Source organism: Penaeus chinensis, chromosome 17 (genome assembly GCF_019202785.1).
Source record: "Penaeus chinensis breed Huanghai No. 1 chromosome 17, ASM1920278v2, whole genome shotgun sequence".
NCBI classification, from domain to species: Eukaryota; Metazoa; Arthropoda; class Malacostraca; order Decapoda; family Penaeidae; genus Penaeus; species Penaeus chinensis.
The window spans coordinates 6,019,290-6,038,442 of record NC_061835.1 but is presented as its reverse complement, the minus strand read 5'-3'; the positions used below and the strand labels follow the sequence as shown (position 1 = coordinate 6,038,442).

General features: G+C 39.8%; 1 protein-coding gene across 2 annotated transcripts in view; it reads right to left on the bottom strand.

The window, feature by feature from the left end:
• Nucleotides 1-7,580: 7,580 nt before the first annotated feature.
• LOC125034260 (importin-7-like) overlaps nt 7,581-19,153 on the bottom strand; it is a 29,564-nt gene continuing 17,991 nt past the window's right edge. Inside the window, exons 12-22 of one of the 2 annotated variants that reach the window (XM_047625999.1) lie at nt 18,629-18,797; nt 18,284-18,375; nt 17,264-17,407; nt 15,846-16,010; nt 14,431-14,567; nt 12,572-12,717; nt 12,377-12,442; nt 11,991-12,061; nt 10,190-10,325; nt 8,907-9,050; nt 7,581-8,480 (exon numbers count right to left, since the gene is read on the bottom strand). In XM_047625999.1, the coding sequence (XP_047481955.1) occupies nt 8,416-8,480; nt 8,907-9,050; nt 10,190-10,325; nt 11,991-12,061; nt 12,377-12,442; nt 12,572-12,717; nt 14,431-14,567; nt 15,846-16,010; nt 17,264-17,407; nt 18,284-18,375; nt 18,629-18,797 (1,335 nt within the window). In that variant the 3' untranslated portion in view covers nt 7,581-8,415. Of the gene's footprint in view, nt 8,481-8,906; nt 9,051-10,189; nt 10,326-11,939; nt 12,062-12,376; nt 12,443-12,571; nt 12,718-14,430; nt 14,568-15,845; nt 16,011-17,263; nt 17,408-18,283; nt 18,376-18,628; nt 18,798-19,153 lie in introns of both variants that reach the window. The other variant, XM_047625998.1, reaches the window with a different exon arrangement.

The following is a 19,153-nucleotide window of genomic DNA, read 5'->3' as shown; positions in this document are numbered from 1 at the left end:
TATTTTCTAATAAATGTAGCAAATAAAATTAGTGAATTCACCACGCATATTGTTAGTAATCCTGAGTCAATATCAAGCAATATTGTATTTATTGAAAATTTTCTTCCGTGTCAACATTTATGGTCATTAGCAGCGTATATAAAATATAGTGACATTATGGGGTTTGGGGGAAAAGTCCCCAAGAAAGTTTTCCAGTTCAGTAAGATGTTTGTGGATTTCCAGGATAGTCAAAATTATGGCAAAATATTGTGGCGAAAAGGCTAAACGAGAGAAAATGATTTGGATAAGTGGACAGGAGATGAAGTGAAAGAAAAGGAAATTGGTTAATTGGTTGGTTAATGGTTAAAAGCAAAATAAATGTGCTAGACATCTAAGGTCATGTAGCACTATAGTAAATGGTAGTGAAGGGTGGTTGAGTTAGTGATTAGTTGTCAAAGTTGGGCAAATGAATTGGCGAGTAAATGGGTTAAGGTTGGGTAAGGTAATGTATAGGGGTTAGATCAAGTGAAGGATGTATATGCATTTGAGGAATGAAAACAGGATGTCAAAGCAGGTGTGAGAAGTTGTGGGAGGGATCACGAAAATCGGTCCCATTTGGCTGGGCTAAATAGATTATTTAAGAATTTTGTAGAGATGGGGGTAGTAGAAGGACGGGGGCATGTGGAAGAGGGAGTAGTGTTGAGGGACGTAGTGTTATGGGGAGGTGGACAATAAGGTTGTAAGGTAGTAATAAGGGAGGATGGGGTAGTTGATGAAGAAGGTTGTGGGGGTATAGTTGTTGAAGTTGAGCATGTTGGGAGTAGAAATGTTTCCTGGGGTGTTGATTAGGGTGGATACTGTACTAGTCGGCATTGAAGAGGGGGTATTAGTTGTAGTGTTCAGAGCCGTGGTCAAAGGAGAGCTTGGGGTCAGGGAATCTGGCGAGTGTGAATTGGTGGAGCTATTTGATGAGGCAATTGCCTCTAATAATGGTATGGTTAATGGTTAATTGTTATTCATTGTTGGCCATGATAAGCCTGGAGTATGTTGGGGAGAGAAACGGTCCACCCCTCAGGGTCGCTTGAGGGGTAAGGGCTAGACAAGCAGGGGAATACCGTGCCCATGGCTCCCTCAGGCCTTTCAGGACTGGCACAAAGTCAGCCTTTCATCCTTTCAGCACGGCTCTCACACCTTAGGAAGTGGATAGTAGAAGGGGTTGGTGAAGGGACAGAAAGGAAAAAGTAGGAGGGGGAAAAAAAAGACCATGCAAAATTTGTTGAGTCGAGGGCTGAGTTCCCCAGCATTGGGTCCCAGTCTCCGCCTCCTAAGCCCCCCCACGACAACAACGGGCAAGGGATTGGGGGGGGAAGAAAAGGAAAGAGGAAGAAAAGATCCTGCAAAATTAGTGGAGGCGAGGGCTTAGGTACAAGGAAGGGGTGATCCCATCTGTCTGTCTGACTGGAGTAAGTGCTCTTAGAATTTAATCATCTAATATCATTAACATTCATCTGCCCACCTAGTGTCTTTATCAAGTTTTCCGCATTTTCCGATTTGAGAACAAGAGCATGAAAGTGGTCAGAGGGTGGGATATGAAGCGAAGTTGTCAAAAGTAAAAAAGACAAGGTCACCCGATGTGGGACCATCCCTTTTGTTATCTGCAGCACTTTGAAATTCCAAGGAGCGAGTTAATTCCAACATGATTACTGTTTCATTGCATCAAAAATGGGGAAAAAATTAAGGTTCACAATCATTTCTTAACCGACCAGGTATATTTAAACTTCTATGATTCTGAATTACGCTTTGAAACATTCACATGAAAATAATTATTTACCGTAGGATGCAAGATTTCTCAAGATTTCTTAGTTAAGAACACATGGGTAGTTATGTTCATGTGATTTATCCTACACACTAATGATTTGCTTTCCAAAACATAGAATATTGCCATATGGAGTCTTTGAACAACAGTGTGATGTGTGAGGCTGTGATGTTTTTTTATTCTCATTCAGCAAGTTATTTTCTGAATTTTCCAATCTGTAAGTACACAAAAATAAGATAAACAAAAAACACGAAAAAGGATAAAAGAAAAGACATCCAAATTATATTTCCTTTTACTAAAGCAACATGACTGATTCTTACTTGTCTGCAACAAGACCCTTTTTCAAAAAGAATTGTACACAATATATGATGGTTGAGGTTCCGGTGATGATGAAACACACGCAAGAAGGGAGAAAGTTCGAAGAGGAAGGAACATGATTTCTTGGAGGAAGAACACTGCTCCACGTACAAGATTCATCCGAGAGAAGACTTAAAGAGACAAATAATAATAATAATTAAGGAGAACAGACAAAAATGAAGAGGACAGTACCCGCCGTGAACTTGGAAACGAGGGTAAAAAACATTATACCGAAAAAGCTGAATAAATGAGATGACACAGAAGATTCCTACTACATAAGACAACAAAAATAAATAGGTGCGACATATAGCAAGGGCTAGTACACGCCGCGTGTCCATAGGGTATATATATATATCTTATAAGTATATATATATTTATATATATAAACACATATATATATGACATGCCCCTCTACCACCCGTATGGCTTTTAATGCCTTGGCGTTCACTACACACGCACACTTTCATTTCTTTGACTTCTTTACTCAACATTTTAACAAATATCTTTAACTTTTAAAACTACTTAACAACAGAATGGGCATTTCAACACAGCCTCGTATCATTTCTTGGTGGTTTCTATAAAAAATAAAAAAAAATTAAATATCATCAATTAACATAATAATAGTAATTCCCTCAATAAAACAGAGGTGTTCCAGGTATATATACACTGGGGTAAGGAGGGTGAAGTCAACACTGCCTTTAAACTAAGAGTTGGATGGGTTCTTTTTCTCAACGTGACACTCATTACCGAGAGAACACAACGCTATTTCACAGCGAGACGTGGCAGTTCCACACGCACATGCACACATGAAGAATCTTGTCTAAACGCTAAACACTATGATGAAGGCAACTGATTTGCAATGGCTCATCAAAAAGTCACACCTTTGCCAGCATGTGATACAGCTTTTTGAAATTAATGATACAAGAGAGATGCATCCTCAAGGTATAGACTATCACCTCCATACAGTCATAAAATAATGCCCAAGCCATCATCAACTCACAGCTTATGAGCACGGCCAGTTCTGACTGACTTACTATGGACAATTTTTTTTCCTCTTCTTATGAACTGAATATGACTTTAAGTTTACTTTCTGGAATAAATAAATACAAAATTGTCTTGCACATGTTGCTACAATATACTATACAGGTGACATCATTTACCTGTTAAGTTTTTAATGAGCTGAGAAATAATTATTTACATTAATCACTACCACTATACATTAAAAAGAGAAACCTAAATTACAAAAAAAATAATTATGACAATAACAAAAATAATGACATACTAAAGCAGATACAATATAAAAAGGGGCAAAGAAAAAAAAAAAAAAGAAAAAAAAATTATAAAAGGCAAAGTTTAGCACAAAACTACAACAGCAGGATCTGATACGTGGTGCTAACACAAAGTGCAGTGTGGAGGTAGGGCAGGCCCAGGCACCAAGCCACGCAAGGCAGGGCAAGTCAAGCGACCTCATAGCACTAGCTAATAGGAGGATCAATATAAACAATAATAAATAATAATTAAAAAAAAAAGAGAAAAAAAAGAAAAAAAAAGTAAAAAAAAGAAAAAAAAAGAAAAAAAAAGAAAATGTAGGGACTTAGCATTGCTAATTGTCCCTACTTGGGCATTGGTGGCATCTTGCTATATAAAAATATAATCTCTCTTTCCTACTTACAATAACCGTTTGTATTTACACGGCCCATAGCACAGGCTATTGCGGACCAAGGCCTCTGTGACACTTCCATGATAGGAATGTGCACTGGGGAGTATCACATGGACAGTGACACACTGGGCACCCAAGTGCCAAGCAGCACAGCACTGAACAGCATCACACTGGACAGGATAACATCTCAATTTTCATACTCTCGAAGCAAGACTTGAACAATACTACTTTCGGAAGCATGATAAATAAAAAGTGCCACACTGAACAGGGCTGATGCCAATACCACACCAACACATGCTGTAGGGAACGTGCAGTTCTGCAAGGTCCACAACAGAAACATCCATCATGCCAGTTGCAGGGGTACAAATTCTGCTCAAGCAAGTGATATAATGCCTCCGTGAACTGCCATCACACTACTGCACGTGCCAACCAGCATGCCAGCGCAACACCAGAGCACACACTGGACTGAGCGATCATGCATTTTTGAGCAACACAAACTGGCACAAGTGGCCACTGGCATGGACCACACACCACTTAGAATTGATTATGTGATGCCTGCATACAAGTAAATGATCAAAAACAAAGAAAAAACTAACATAAAAAGAAACAGGCATATTTGCATGATACGCAACAATCTCAGTGTATATCTTCAATTTTTTTTTCATTTTGTCAAAATAAAACCCATTAACTACTTTCATATAATCAGAATAAATATCACAGATGGCCTTCAAAAATATCATGTAGATACAGGCAACACAAAGCTGCTCTGTACAATTTATGAGCTTCTTTTAAGTGGTTTACTTTACGTAGTAAATAGGCACTGTGCCAAGCTTCCCAGAAATCACCCGTGAATAAACTTGAAAGGGAGGTTCTTTTTTTACTACTACTTTCAGCCAGCCATATCATCAAGAACCCTATTTCCCTTCCAATCTGACATTTACAAGAACACAAAACACCCTTGGTAAATATGTTACAGAAAAAAAAAAAGAAAATTAACAAATAAAAATTTAAAAAAATAATAAAGGACAAAAACTCCATAATTAAGAAGCTCAAAAATTATGGTTTCAAAAATGAGTGGACTAGATAGTTTGGAGGCACCAGACGTTCATCGTGCGCAGCTCCTAATGAGAGACAGGGTTCAATTCTAACAAACAATAAGATGAACATCAGAGGGCAAGGACCACTGCGACCACCCTAAGAGAGCTGGCCTGTCCTATGTCCCAGGAATTCCTGTCAATTGCCCTCCCCCTTCCTTGATACACTTATCTGTCTGGTGATACAACTCTGATGACAAATATATATGTAGATATATATATTTTTTAATATGTATGTATATAGCTGCAAAATTGATAAATCTTCCTGAGCCTCCTAAATCACCACAAGAAACACTGTCATGCAGCAAACTATGATACAAACTAGAAGAACAAGCCTGACAATATACAAAAAGGAGTTACTGTCAGGCAGTCCTTGCATGAAGTTGCTTTCTGCAACAAAATTATTTCATACTAGAATTACTTTGCTCAAACTCCCATCTCCCAACTTACACACACCAGATGCTGTGCTACTGTTACACATCTCTCTCTCTCCCTAACGCTTAAAAAGCGCTCAGGCATAATCACACTTATTCTAATATAAAAGAAAAAACAACAAATGGCCTATGCTCAAATCAATTAGTGATGATGCTAGTACAAGATAACTTACTACAGTATCAACAACAAAAAAAAAGACCACTGTCAATCCTGCACCAATGCAGCAACACTGGTGTGGACCTGGAGCAAGCAAACGCTAACCAAGACCCCTTCCTCAGGGGTGTTTCTATTGCTTGTACTCCACACTAAAAAAAAAAAATCTTTCCCTCCATGATCTTATGAAAAACTGCAGTATTGTAACCTCACTTTATAAAGCTACAGGCTATTTCAACACTTTTAAAATGCAAATCTGTCTACTTAACCCAGACAATTACCAACAGATAATGCTTCAGATGGTTAAATTGAATGCAATTCCATTGCTCTAGATGAACTTTCCTCCTAATAAACAAAACCACACATCTATCATGATCTGATGGGACAAAGCATACCAGTCAAGGAGCAGCTCATGATCTTGGGCATACACCCACAACTTGCTAGGCAACACGCACGCGTGCACAAAAAAAGAAAGAAAAAAAGACTGACCTTAAAACATTTTAAGATACCCAAAGAAAAAAGAAAAAAAAAGAAAGAAAAAAAAGGATAAAAAATAGGAGGCATATCACCTATACAAAAATACAAGGGAAGAAGGGGGAGGAAGGGCACTGGGGGTGGCTTGTGACCATTCTATCATCCATGCCAAAGATGAGGCGACCAGGGGTGTTGCCTCGCCCGGTCAGCAATGAGGGTGCCGGACCACTAGTGAGGTCTCATGAGCTGAACAATGAGTACCAGACCAACACAGTAATGAAAAAAAGAAAAGAAAAAAAAAAAAAAAAAAAAAGGGGGTGAGGGGGCATATCACCTGATACATTCATAATAATCATTTGGGGAGTATCACCATGACTTATGTAGCTTAGGAAAAAAAAGAAAAAGAAAAAAAAAACAGGGGTGGGGGTGGGGGAAATAGAGTGGGTGTAAGGGCAAGGAGGGGGAGGGAGGGCAAAAGGAGGGAGAGAATTCCAAAACTGAGGGGAGTGGTTCACTAGATGGCTTTATAAACTCAGTGGGGAGAGGACAGGGGAGGGGGGTGAGGGGATGCCAGTCACACTCTGGGAACCAAGGGTAAGGGAGGCAAAAGACAGAAGGTAGAAAGTGGAGGTGGGAGAGGGGAGGGGGAGGTAGGAGGGAGGGGGAGGTAGGAGGGAGGGTGGGAGCAGGGAGAGGGGGGTGGAGGGGGGAAAGGGAGGGGGGAGTGGAGGAAGTAAAGAAGAGAGGGATAGAGGGGGAGAAGAAAGGGAGAGGGGAGAGGAGAGATGAGAAGGTGGAGATGGGAGGGAATAAGGAGAGGATAGAGCAAGGTTGGGAAGAAAAGGAAAGAGTGGGTGGAGGTGGAAGGTGGGAGGTAGAAGGGAGAAGAGAGGGAGGGTGGAATTGGGATGGAGAGGGGAGAGGAGAGGGGAGAGGGGAGGGGAGGGGAGAGGGGAGGGGAGATGGAAGCTGAAATGGAGGGAAGATGGGAGAGGGGAGGGCAGAGATGGTTGGTGAATGGTGGAAGGTAGGTGGTGTAGGGGAGGAAGACGTCCCTGGCCCCAGCTGGACCTGGATGCATAATATACAGGGGGACCGTTACCAGGGCACCATTAGGATCCGCAGAGAGCCGGCAAGATCCACCCGCGGGGGTTTTATGGAGAGCCGCCCACGCCGTGGCCTCCGCTCGCTCCGACCTACAGCGCCAACTGTATTTCCAACAGGTCTCCTTCCACTTCTGCCCGAGTGCCTTCTGACCACATTCTAGTGCAGAGGGGGGCAGGACAACAGCCGAGGGATTAGGGATGTGTATGGGGGGGAGGGGGGCACGTCCTGCCCACCCACATTCCCCACTCGGGCCTGGGAGGCTGGGGCGGCTCTTTTGTACATCGATCATAGCTGTGCTCCAGTTTGGGGGTCACCAGATGGGAGAACATTCCCACAAGGGGGAGGGACCAAAAAGTATAACAAATATCTTCAAAAAACATTAAGAAAAAAATCAAATAAATTAAAATAAGGGTAATAATCAATGATGCTAATCAAAACCCAAATACAAATGGGAACCAAGTTAATAATAATGAAACATATCTCTAGGAAGAGAAAATAATTATAATAAAAGAAATTACTATAATAAAAAGGGATCACCGGAGGTGTAACTCCACATAGTAATATACATTCCTGTTCAACAAAATACACAAAAAATGAATACATTATATATATGTCACCCTTGGCCAAATATGAGCAATAATGTAAAGACAGTGGTGGTGGCGACTATTATTAGGATGATGATGATTATGATGATGACCTACTCCAACAGTTAATCCTAATCATCTATAATTATACAGAAGAGTAACAGAAGGCATCAATTACTGCAGGGTAACAGTCTACTGTAATCAAATGAAAACACTCAGCCTGGTTCACTTGGGGATATGCTACTGTAGCTACCTATCACATACACACACGAGACCTGCTGTCTTCTAAGCCTAGTCCAGCCTGGCCTTTCTCCCTGGCAGCAGAAGGGCTCCTTGAATGGAACAACAGAGGCTGGCTGGCTGACACAGAGCAAGCCTTTGCAGCCAAATCCAGACATCCCGAGATTTCAATCAATTTTTTTTCTTTTACCTTTTTTTTCTATTTTTTTTTTTTTTTTTTTTTTACTTTTTTAAATCTTTTTTTTTTTGTACACAGTCAACATTTACATTCTTAAACCACATACAGGAGGTGAAAACTTTAGTGCACTTTTTGATGCCTATAAATGAATGTTTAAGGCACTAAAGAAAGATCAGAAATTTGATGGACAAAGAAGACGAGAGGGAGAGAGGAGTAGTGAGAGAGAGCAAGAGAAAGAGAGCAAGATGAGGTGAAAGATACAAAAAACAATTATAAAAAAATAACTGCACACTGCATGATGAAAACTTGAAGGAATATTACAACCCTCAACGCCAGGATTAAGAGCCAAATGACCCTCCAAAATTAAAACTGGTGGGAACTGACACTTGCTGGAAGTTGTAACCTGAAAAGAACAAGAGGAAAGTTAAGCAAACAGCAATGAATTAAACCTTTCAATAATATTCCCAGATATAGAATAACGAAGATTATCTTGTGTGATATAAAATTATGAAATAAATCTTATCGCTACACACTTTTTAAAGACATTATATAAAAAATATGATATGTTTAAAGATAAATTCATAAATATCTAAAAGACTTTAAATTTCATAATCAATTACAGTCATTAGCTTTTGCATAGCCAGTGCAAGAATCTTATCTAAAATCATCTACTGCTTATGTAAGTAAACTACATCAAAATCATACCCAAGAGAGTGGGAAGGAACTGACACAAACACCTATCTGGCCCTCATTCCACCTGCACTCTCCCCCTAATACTTCCTCCCGATCATCCTAAAAGCAATGCCTTCATGCAAACACATGCACACACCTCCACTCTGTTGGATTTTCTTGCTTTGGGCTGCAGCTCTCCTCTGATCAGCCAGTGTGCTGATCTCCTGCATTGCCTTCTGTTGATCTGAATTCAGACCTCCCGTGAGGGCCTGGTACCAGGCTGGGGCATTAGCTTCCAGGGCTAGAAAAAATAGAAAAATGCAACAGTTTTCTTTTGATAAACCATTAACACATTTTCAAAAAAAAGTACATCTTTTCAATGTTTTAATACAAGAGGAAGAGAAGGAAGAGGAAAAGGATAGAAGAGAAGAGAAGAGAAAAGGCCAGGATGAAGAAGAGGAAGAGGGATAAGAGGGGGAATGAGGATGAAGAAGAGGGAGATGAAGACAAGCAAAAAGAGGAGGAGGAGGATAAAGAGGATTGAGAAGAGAAGTAGAGGTGGGAGGAGGGGAAGGGGAGGGAGAGGTGGAGGTGGGAAGAGGAAGAGGAAGAGGGGAAGGAGGAGGTGGAGGTGGGAAGAGGAAGAGGAAGAGGGGGAGGAGGAGGTGTAAGAAGGAAGAAGGGGAGGGAGAGGTGGAGGTGGGAAGGGGAAGAGGAAGAGGAAGAGGAAGAGGAAGAGGGGGAGGAGGAGGTGGAGGTGGGAAGAGGAAGAGGAAGAGGGGGAGGAGGAGGTGTAAGAATTCCTTCTTACACCTCCTCCTCCCCCTCTTCCTCTTCCTCTTCCCACCTCCACCTCCTCCTCCCCCTCTTCCTCTTCCTCTTCCCACCTCCACCTCTCCCTCCCCTGCTGGAGGTGGAGGTGTAAGGAGGAAGAAGGGGAGGGAGAGCTGGAGGTAGAGGTGGAAGGAAGAAGAAAGGGAGGGAGAGCTGGAGGTGGAGGTATAAGGAGGAAGAAGGGGAGGGAGAGCTGGAGGTAGAGGTGGAAGGAAGAAGAAAGGGAGGGAGAGCTGGAGGTGGAGGTGTAAGGAGGAAGAAGGGGAGGGAGAGCTGGAGGTGGAGGTGTAAGGAGGAAGAAGGGGAGGGAGAGCTGGAGGTGGAGGTGGAAGGAGGAAGAAGGGGAGGGAGAGCTGGAGGTGGAGGTGGAAGGAGGAAGAAGGGGAGGGAGAGCTGGAGGTGGAGGTGGAAGGAGGAAGAAGGGGAGGGAGAGCTGGAGGTGGAGGTGGAAGGAGGAAGAAGGGGAGGGAGAGGTGAAGTTAGAAGATTTTGAGCTGAAAGGCGAGAGGGAGAGAAAAGTAGGAGTGAAGAGAAAAGTGTAGAAAAAAACAAAAACAAAAACAAAGATAAACTGTAGGAAAGTAATGAAAAATGTCAACTACTCACCATGCATAACCTCCTTGAAGACAAGATATTCATCAACTTCACAGTCATCTTTATCTAATGGTGTAGTGAAGGACTCCAATGCAGTCTCGTCCCGTTCTTCCTCTAGACCATCATCGTCGTCATCGTCGTCATCATCCTAGAGTGGCACAAAAAATGGATTTCAGACACAAGCCTTCTCTTACTACAAACACTGCAACACTTGACTGTACTTGGTATCTTTAGGCAATAGGTATGGCTCTAATTTCAAGTAGTATAAATGGAAAATAAATAAAGGAAAAGGTATCAAAATATAAGCGGCCTCTAGTCCAAACCACAGGGTAAGTTATGAATACATTTCATGCAGAAAAGCTGAGTATTCCACATTAAGCTGACCCACATCCTTATAAAGCAATGTATCAAAATTATTTTTGTGGTCATGAAGCTCACCTACTACCCTTGAACTGATACAAGAATTACCTTTATATTCAATAAAAATGATCAAGATTAACAAGCAAATTCAGGCATTACAACAACAGGTAGTATTCTACACCTACAATTCTATGCTTTAAATATTTCACTTTCAGCAGTTAGGGATCAAGACGCATTATATGTGAACAATAAGTGTAACTCACTGCTATAAGTGAATAGATTAAGTGATGATAAAAATCATACTAATACTAAAAGAAAAATAATCCTTTCCAACTGAAAAAAACATACATGCTTGTCATCCTGTATAATACTAAAAATAAAAACATTATCTGAGAGAAATTCATACACAACCCAAGTGTCTCATTCAAATATCAAGTTTTAGTAATACTTTATATTTGATTAGATAAAATTTGCAAGGTGGCAACATAATGTTCCTTTCCACCTGACCACAACAAAGTTAGTTGCAGTCCCTTCTTGCCTCAAATGTATCATGTTAAGTATCACAAAAAAAATCTATAAGAAACAAATTATCCTAACATTTTAATTTTAATTACACAGATTATTGTCACCAAATGACTTTATCTGATATTTGCTTTTACTACCAACTTTATGGAACAAAAATTCAACAAAGCCATACAGATCACCTCCTTTCATCATGCAAACAAAGAAATCTATTACAACAATTCCAACTTGTAAAATATGAATGACTATCAGATCAGCCCATAGTCATGAACAACTGAGGACATTCTCCATTCATTGTCATGCAAATGCCATTTGGAATTGACAAACATGCTGTCTTTTTCTAAACCTCAAAGAGGTTTTAAGATAGGTCTTAGGCTTTAGTTAAGACATTTTTAGGTTTGTCGCATGCAAAATACACCTCAATTTCTCACAGCCTCAAGTGTTGAACAGCTCTGCCGTAAAACTAAACCTGAGATGCCACTAAGTCTAAAAAATTCACTTGAAATTAATAAACCTTCCCCAATGTTGGGAAAAGGTCTACCAGGATGAGCTAATCTATGCATTCAAGAGAGGATACTTAACTATTATCATTAATAATGACAGAAGAATTAAATAAATATCAAATACATCTCCAGTCTTTCTAGTCTAATAAAATCAACTGATGAAAAACTAAAAATACACAAGCAATTGATGACAATTCATAGAAATACAAAGGAAGATGCACATTTCCTGTCCTCCAGGGTTGGAGCAGGCACCAAGCACACATTCAAAGGATGCACAGATTAACCCAGTGGAAAAACAATTGGGGCAGCTTTTCTGCAGCCAGGCAAGGCTGGCCTGGTGGGTACTCCAGGTGCAGCCGAGGTATACACACACACACCTGCAGGGAGGCACTTATGGCAAACGGGGCACTGGCTGTGGCCTTGTTTACCTTCTCCTCAAGCTTTTCTAAGTAATCTTCGCCAGCATCATCAAGTTCGTCTTCATCACTCTCCAGCACCTCTGTGGGGGTTGGAATGAGAAGGGATTGAGCCTCTCTGTGCCTTTAAATATAAAGGCTGTGAAACATAGGTATGAGGCAAAAGAAGAGAGAAAAGAAAAAGAATGAGGAAGAGGAGGAACAAATGATTTAGAAAAAGTGCAAATGGAAATGCATTAACAATGAGATGGGAGGAAGTATGCATTAACAGAAACAGGGAGAGAGAAGTATGACCTTTCCTACTTAACAGAGAACTGACAAGTTTAAAACATTAAGCATTTTAAAATTTCATTTTACTGGATGCGTTAATAAACTTGATCTAATATTTTGTAACTCACCATGCTCGATGTCGTCGTCATCGTCTTCATCATCATCGTCGTCATCGTCCTCCTCAGCAGCTTTTGCTAATGAGGAAGTTAAGTTTGAGAGAGAGCTACACAAAAATTAACCATTATATCAAATATATCAAGTCAAAAACACTAAAGCACCATACAAATATAACGGGGAAAATATCTCAAAAGTATTGGTCTCACCTGCATATGCTCTTTTCAAGCCTTGGAATAAGAGAATCATGGCTGGCAGAATCTCTTTGTGGCATTCCTGGAGGACTCCCAAGCGTTCAGGCCCCAACTGGAGGAGCGTGCACATACCCAGCACACACACTTTCCGATCGTGGAGACTGAGGGACAGAGGTCTCTGTTTAGCCCTTTCTCTAGTTTTACAATTATTTTCATAGATACCCTAACTGGTCACAAGCTGTGGGCATATCATTAATGCCCACAAATTATTTATAAAAATTATTACAAAGGGAATGCTGGATACAATTTCCTTTCAAGATTCTTACCCTCTTGATCTGGAGTTTAGCAAGATCTAAACTCATTTCTGTAACCCAATGCCTTCGGGAGAATTTGAGGTATGCTTGGCTCCACTCCAGGCAGTGCACAGGGATGAATGGGCTTGCCTATGGGTCTATTTCAGATTTGGCTGGTGCACTGCCCTCATCACACCACACCAACAATGTGATACTTCATTTTATATGCAAAACGTGATTTTAATGTTTTTTCATATTCAGAGAGGCATGATATTTATTTCAGCTGCTAGATCAAACTAAAGTAGCCTGATTATGTAAATTAAGAGTCCATTTCAATAAATTGTAAAAGATGGAATGTGGTTTTATTGAGGGATAAAAACTGGATTTTCTTTCATCATTCCAAATATTATTCTTACAAAAAATGAAACTGTAAGCAGGCTACTTTCTTTTTTGTGTTATACTTCAAGACAGTTACACTGGTAGAGCACCAAATGACAATTTGAGCAGTTGACATGTGGAGACTGATCATGTGAACTAGAATGAAGATGACATACACATTCATAAAAACAGCAAGAGAGCATAATATTTTTTTGTGTGACATATTCCAGGGATGGCAGGCAAATGATTTATGTACTAAATATTGGCTTTTTCATACAAAATAACAGTCAGTGTCATTCTCCTTCAGGCAAAGCCCCATGGCATGTGACATGTGGGCATGAAGGTAACTTATAAAGAACAGCATGAAATGTAATGCTCGCACCATAGTAACATGACATGAATGACCTGCCCTCCATAGCTGCCACCAAGTCAGCCATGACAGGAATAGCACCTCACAGAGCCACAGAACCATGACCTGAACTACACATCATCCAGAAGCATTGGGTTAATATTTTAATAACCTATTTTTCATATTCTCAAAAGATGACATTTTTGCAAAAAACAAAAGCTGCATGTCCATCAGAGCCATGCAGCTTTTTTCTTCCTCAATGCAGAACTAGCTCTTTTTTCTTCACTAAATAAAAAGTGTATGTGAACATTAGACACTAAACTCAGTCTCCACATAAGATTATTATCTTAATCTTTAATTATTTCTAGGTTTCACCATGACTTAAAACGACTCAGATGGGCCACTGGCGTCATAACAAACCGCTTGTTCTGCGGGGTATGCCTGTATGCACAGCTAAACACACGAGCATGTGGAGGGGGAAGTTCTGCTTGGTGTGGCAGACTCCCGCACCCAGTGTCTGGCCGATGCCAGAAATCACCAGTTTATCTCGCTCTGGGATTTGTTACCCGGCAATGATGGGTTAATTACAAATCTGATACAAAGATGCTAAACAAAATTGAAAGGAAATAATATCCAGAAATCATATTCATGGGAATTTCTTTTAAACAAAAAACCAAGAAGGAAGTATCCCAAATTTCATTTAAAGGCAAGACTACGTTATTCTAGTGACCTTTAAAATTCTGTTGCTAAGTATAACTATCCAGAATAACCTATATGAAAGTGCTGTCATCCTCTAGAGCAGATCTTAGGAATCACAGGCAGAAAAGAAATAAAGCAGGATGGGGGTTACTTACCCGAGGAAGCAGTCAGTGTCATGGATCCACTGCTTTATGAAGTGAGATGTGAGCGTGGTGGTTGTGTTGGGCAAAGTGGTTGACTCAAGCACCTGAAGTAGGGGGTCTGGCGCCGTGTAAAGTGTGGCTATCACAACCTGGAAGGGTGCACCACAGTTCAAAATTCAATTTTTCAAGCAGTGTAGTGAGTGCGGGGATAATGGAGATTTTCTGATTATTGATGATGATAAATGATGGAATGATGATGATTGATAATTGATGATGATGAATTATGATAATTGATAGAATAATAATGATGAATGATAACTGATGGAATAATAATGATGAATGAGGATTGATGATGATGGAAGAGGATATTAGGGTTGTCAATATTAGCTATTACTATTAATTTTTTCGTTCTTTTAGGGGTGGGGGTGAAGGGCAAATACAATTTGCCAAATCTACTACTGTTCTAAGTGATTTGAATTAGTCATATTTGTGAAATAGAATCGTAATTGCAAATCATATTTCAGAAGTATCCACAGCGTATTATGTTAATAGTTATTCTCCTACTTAGGTAAAGCAAGGATCCTACTGGTCACACAATGATACCCGTAGACTAAACTTTACACTTAGGATTTTGACAAAAATTCTTTTCTCAACTTCTTGGTCTGAAGGAAATGAAAATGCAAGGAGGAAATATAAGATGTTACGGATGTCAGTGACATCAGCTAATTCAAGAATACCACTAGCAAAATGTGAAATAATAAGACAGGATGAGTGACAAGCAATCCATTACTGGATTTTCAGCACCATGCCTGACTTGCCACTGACATCAGAAATGCATCTTAATATTATTTGTGCATACTCTACATATAAAAACTTTTAGTTCATAATATTTACATGCATAAACTAAAATATATCAGCCCACACACAGACAAACATAAATAATCAAATACATGCAAAACTACAAACATGCACATGCATACATACAATTTATGTAAGTGTGTTTTAAAGCATATTTTTTACACAACATACCATTTCTACTTATTCCTGCATAAATAAAGTTTCACTTAAAGAAGGAACTGACACACTGTATCTTTGATACTCACGCATTCCATCAAATAGGTCACCAAATCAATACATGAAATGCTTCATTACATTTTTCAAAATGTTCCCTTTGATGATAAAAGAACAAAAAATAGACCAACATACTTCTAAAACAATGCAACTAAAAAAATACAAGCCAATCCAGGAATGAATAAATCAGAAAGAGCATCCAAAGCAAAGCAAACAAACAGCTATCCTCTTCCTCACATCCACATGCAAGCCTAGCTTCCCTGACCCTCTCCCCGATTCCTCCCACGACCTCACGCCTTTTGAACAAGCAAGCCAGTAAACCCAGTCCACTCCCAGGCACTCTTCACCTAACTCACCTGTAACAGCATCGTTCGTAACTCAGTTGTCTTGACCTGCCTGAGTAGTCTCTCTACCACGAGCTGGATAATGGATGGGAGGCACTGGTTAATGCGGCCCTGGCACTGCAGCACAACCACCTCTAGTAGTTTGGCTGCATGACACTCCTCGTCTTCCGCACAATCCTGGAATTAAGGTGAAGTGGTGATGGGATTGTCTGTTACGTATAATCTAACTCGGATTTTACCCTTTGGATCTGGGTGCTTTGCTGCCCACAAGGGGCCCAAAATATGGGCATTAGGGTGTGTGGTGACAAAACTTCATGACTCCCCTTTGGAATGTTATTTTCTTTTTCTGCCATTGCAAGGTCTATATTTGTCATATGATATGCTGTATCCAGATGGTAATAGACCGTTTTCTTTGCACAGATTCCATATCATATCTCTAGGTAGTTCAAAATTCATTGTAATACCAAGTAAAAAAAATATTTTTATATTTTTTTATATTTTTCCCAATATTCAACTTTCTGTAATACAACCTGCCAGTCATGGTGGGCAGGAATAGGATTCTGATCTTGGAAATGGCCCCCTCCCTAGAACCAGCACTCTCCCAGTCATGGCTCATGGATGGTACATTCAGCACTCAATTATCAATGGAAATAATGCAAGAGCCCCTTCCTACATACCCACAGGGTCTAATCACCCTTTGACATGTTCTTGGCAGCACTGGATCAAGTGTAAATTGTCACTTTCAAGCACAAATGATGTTTAGTGTGTGGTCACTGTCATTGATATTCATTTTTCTAGTTTTTTCCATAGCCTCTTGCTTTTCTCTCTCACTAGCTTTATGATCAACCAATCGTAAACAACCATGTCATTTCATGTTCTCTTTCAGTATCTGTCTTGGCTGCCTATGTGACAAATCGCATTATGTTGAAACTCAACTTTTGGTTTAAACGTTTCCTCATTAATTTTCTGTACTGATCTTTCACTACCAACCTGTCACTTTCAGCACTCCCTTAGCAGCATTTCTTTAAGTATAAGCTTCATAAATACCATCTATTTCTGCTACAAGTTTATATGAAGTTAGGTAATTGTTAGCACTTTCTTCCTAAGTGGCCAAAAACTTTCACAATCACGTTCAAAACTTCAAAGGGTTTCAGTTTTCACCATGATCACTCAAGACATCTTGAGTGATTGTGCTTTCATTGTTAGCTATACACTGATCCAGTTCATGACCAAAGTAAACCATTTCCTTAGCCATGCCATGGCCAACATATGGCCACATCTGTTAATTTTTTCATATAATCCTGATTCTCAACAACAGCAAAAATGACTTTAGCCCTTCTGTTCAGCAATGGTAATAACTTTCAATCTAAAAACACAAAACCATCCCCATGTATGAACATAAGCAGAGCAGATGGGGATTAGGGACTCACCTGTGTCAGAATACTCTTGGACATTTCGAACACTGCAGCAACACGAGCCTCACTGCTTAGGAAGCCTTCAGTATCAACGGTGATGTAGTTATGGAGTGCTGGCATCATCTCCGTGAAGTAGTCAAAGCCATCTACCTTGAACATCTGAAAAGGTTCAATGAAACAATAGGTACTACACAAAAATTTGCATGCAAAACATGGATGTATAAATAAACAAGCTCCACCAATGAACTGACTATAACACTATCACCCAATGTACATAAAATATTTGATGTTACAACAAGCAATAACTCTTGTCACAGGACTCAGAAACCACAAAGATATAAAATCCATATGGTACTTTATTCCTGTTTGGCTCTGGGTTGATCTTGTATCTTTGATGGCATAAATGTACCAAAAAAGTAAAGATATCAACCTGATCAGTTTGTTTAACCCAATGCCGACAGGTATGACGTGTACGTACGTGCTATGCCCACTGCGAGTTACTTGTTTGATTGTTTTTACACAGAGATAGCTAAACTTGTACTAAGTCACCAATGAGCCAATTACGAGTACTGCCTGTCTCGCCCGTTTACCCTTTTCTTTGATTTAGGAAAATATTTTGTTATCTTATTTTGCTATTACTAATATTTATGACATTATTGTAAGTATAATGTTTATAATAAAAATAACACCATCGACATTTATAGCACTAGTAAAAAATACATTTTTCCGCCAATTCAATCAAATCAGGTAAGATCACAAGGTCTACTAATTGACTCCTTTGTGGCTAAGCACTAGCAGAGCCATCTATGTGCAGACATTTCACAAAAAATATAAAAAAAAGAGCACAGCATTTTCCCTATTCTTTCTTCATTTTCCCCGGTGGCATTGGGTTAATTTCTAAGACCATTCCTGAGAGTATCACAATCCCATAAGTTTTGGTGTCAAAATTGCTGAAATGAATTGATCAAATTACATGAAGCCCACAAAAAACTGAACTTGGGAGTCATGGGGGGGGGGGGGGGGGGCCTTACTCACCTGATACATCATTTCAAAGCATTTCCAGAGGTCTGGGGATATCCTCGTGCTGGTGAGACTGTAGATTAGCGCAAGGGCCTCCTCGTAAAACTCTGTAGGTAGAGCAGTGCATTCAAATTAAAATCAAAATTGATCTGCTTTTTGTAAGAGGACTACTAACATGCACAAATAAGACAAAACACATGACAAAAAAAAAAAAAAAAAAAAAAAAAAAAGATGGAAAAAATAAGTAAATAAATAAATAGATAGATAAAAAATAAATGAATAATCAATGAACCAGACATTCAAAGAGCCCATCACACCACAACCTATGCATGGTTTCAACGAACACCCTCGTATGCTCACCCATGACACTTTTGCTGAGGATGAGGCCAACCACCTGGAGGGTGATGGGCTCGATCTGGGCCATGATCTCCGGGTTCTCCTCCATGCAGTTGATGAGGGTCTCTATCGTGCTGAGCAATCCCATGGCTGTGATGGCCTTCTCGTCCGCTCCGTCCTCCGAGTCCACCACCTGGCAAACGGAAATTACACAAGGATTGGAGTCTGTTGTCATAACCGGATGTAATTACTACAGACATAAGTATGGCTTAATACTTAACTCACCAAACTTGCAGATCTTCATCAAATGCAAGTATCTTCTTGTTTCTCAAAGCATAAGAAAAAATTGGGATCAAGCTAATCTCATCATAGTAATCTAAACTTTCTCAATCTGCTAATACAACTACTTCTGAGAAAAAAATAATACAATTTTCACTTATTCAAAGAATATAATTAAGATTAACTTGAAATGTTCAACTACTGCAAGATAAATTCTTTCCACCTTCTAGAAGGATTAAAGCTAGTATAAAGATTTACAAAAACTATAAA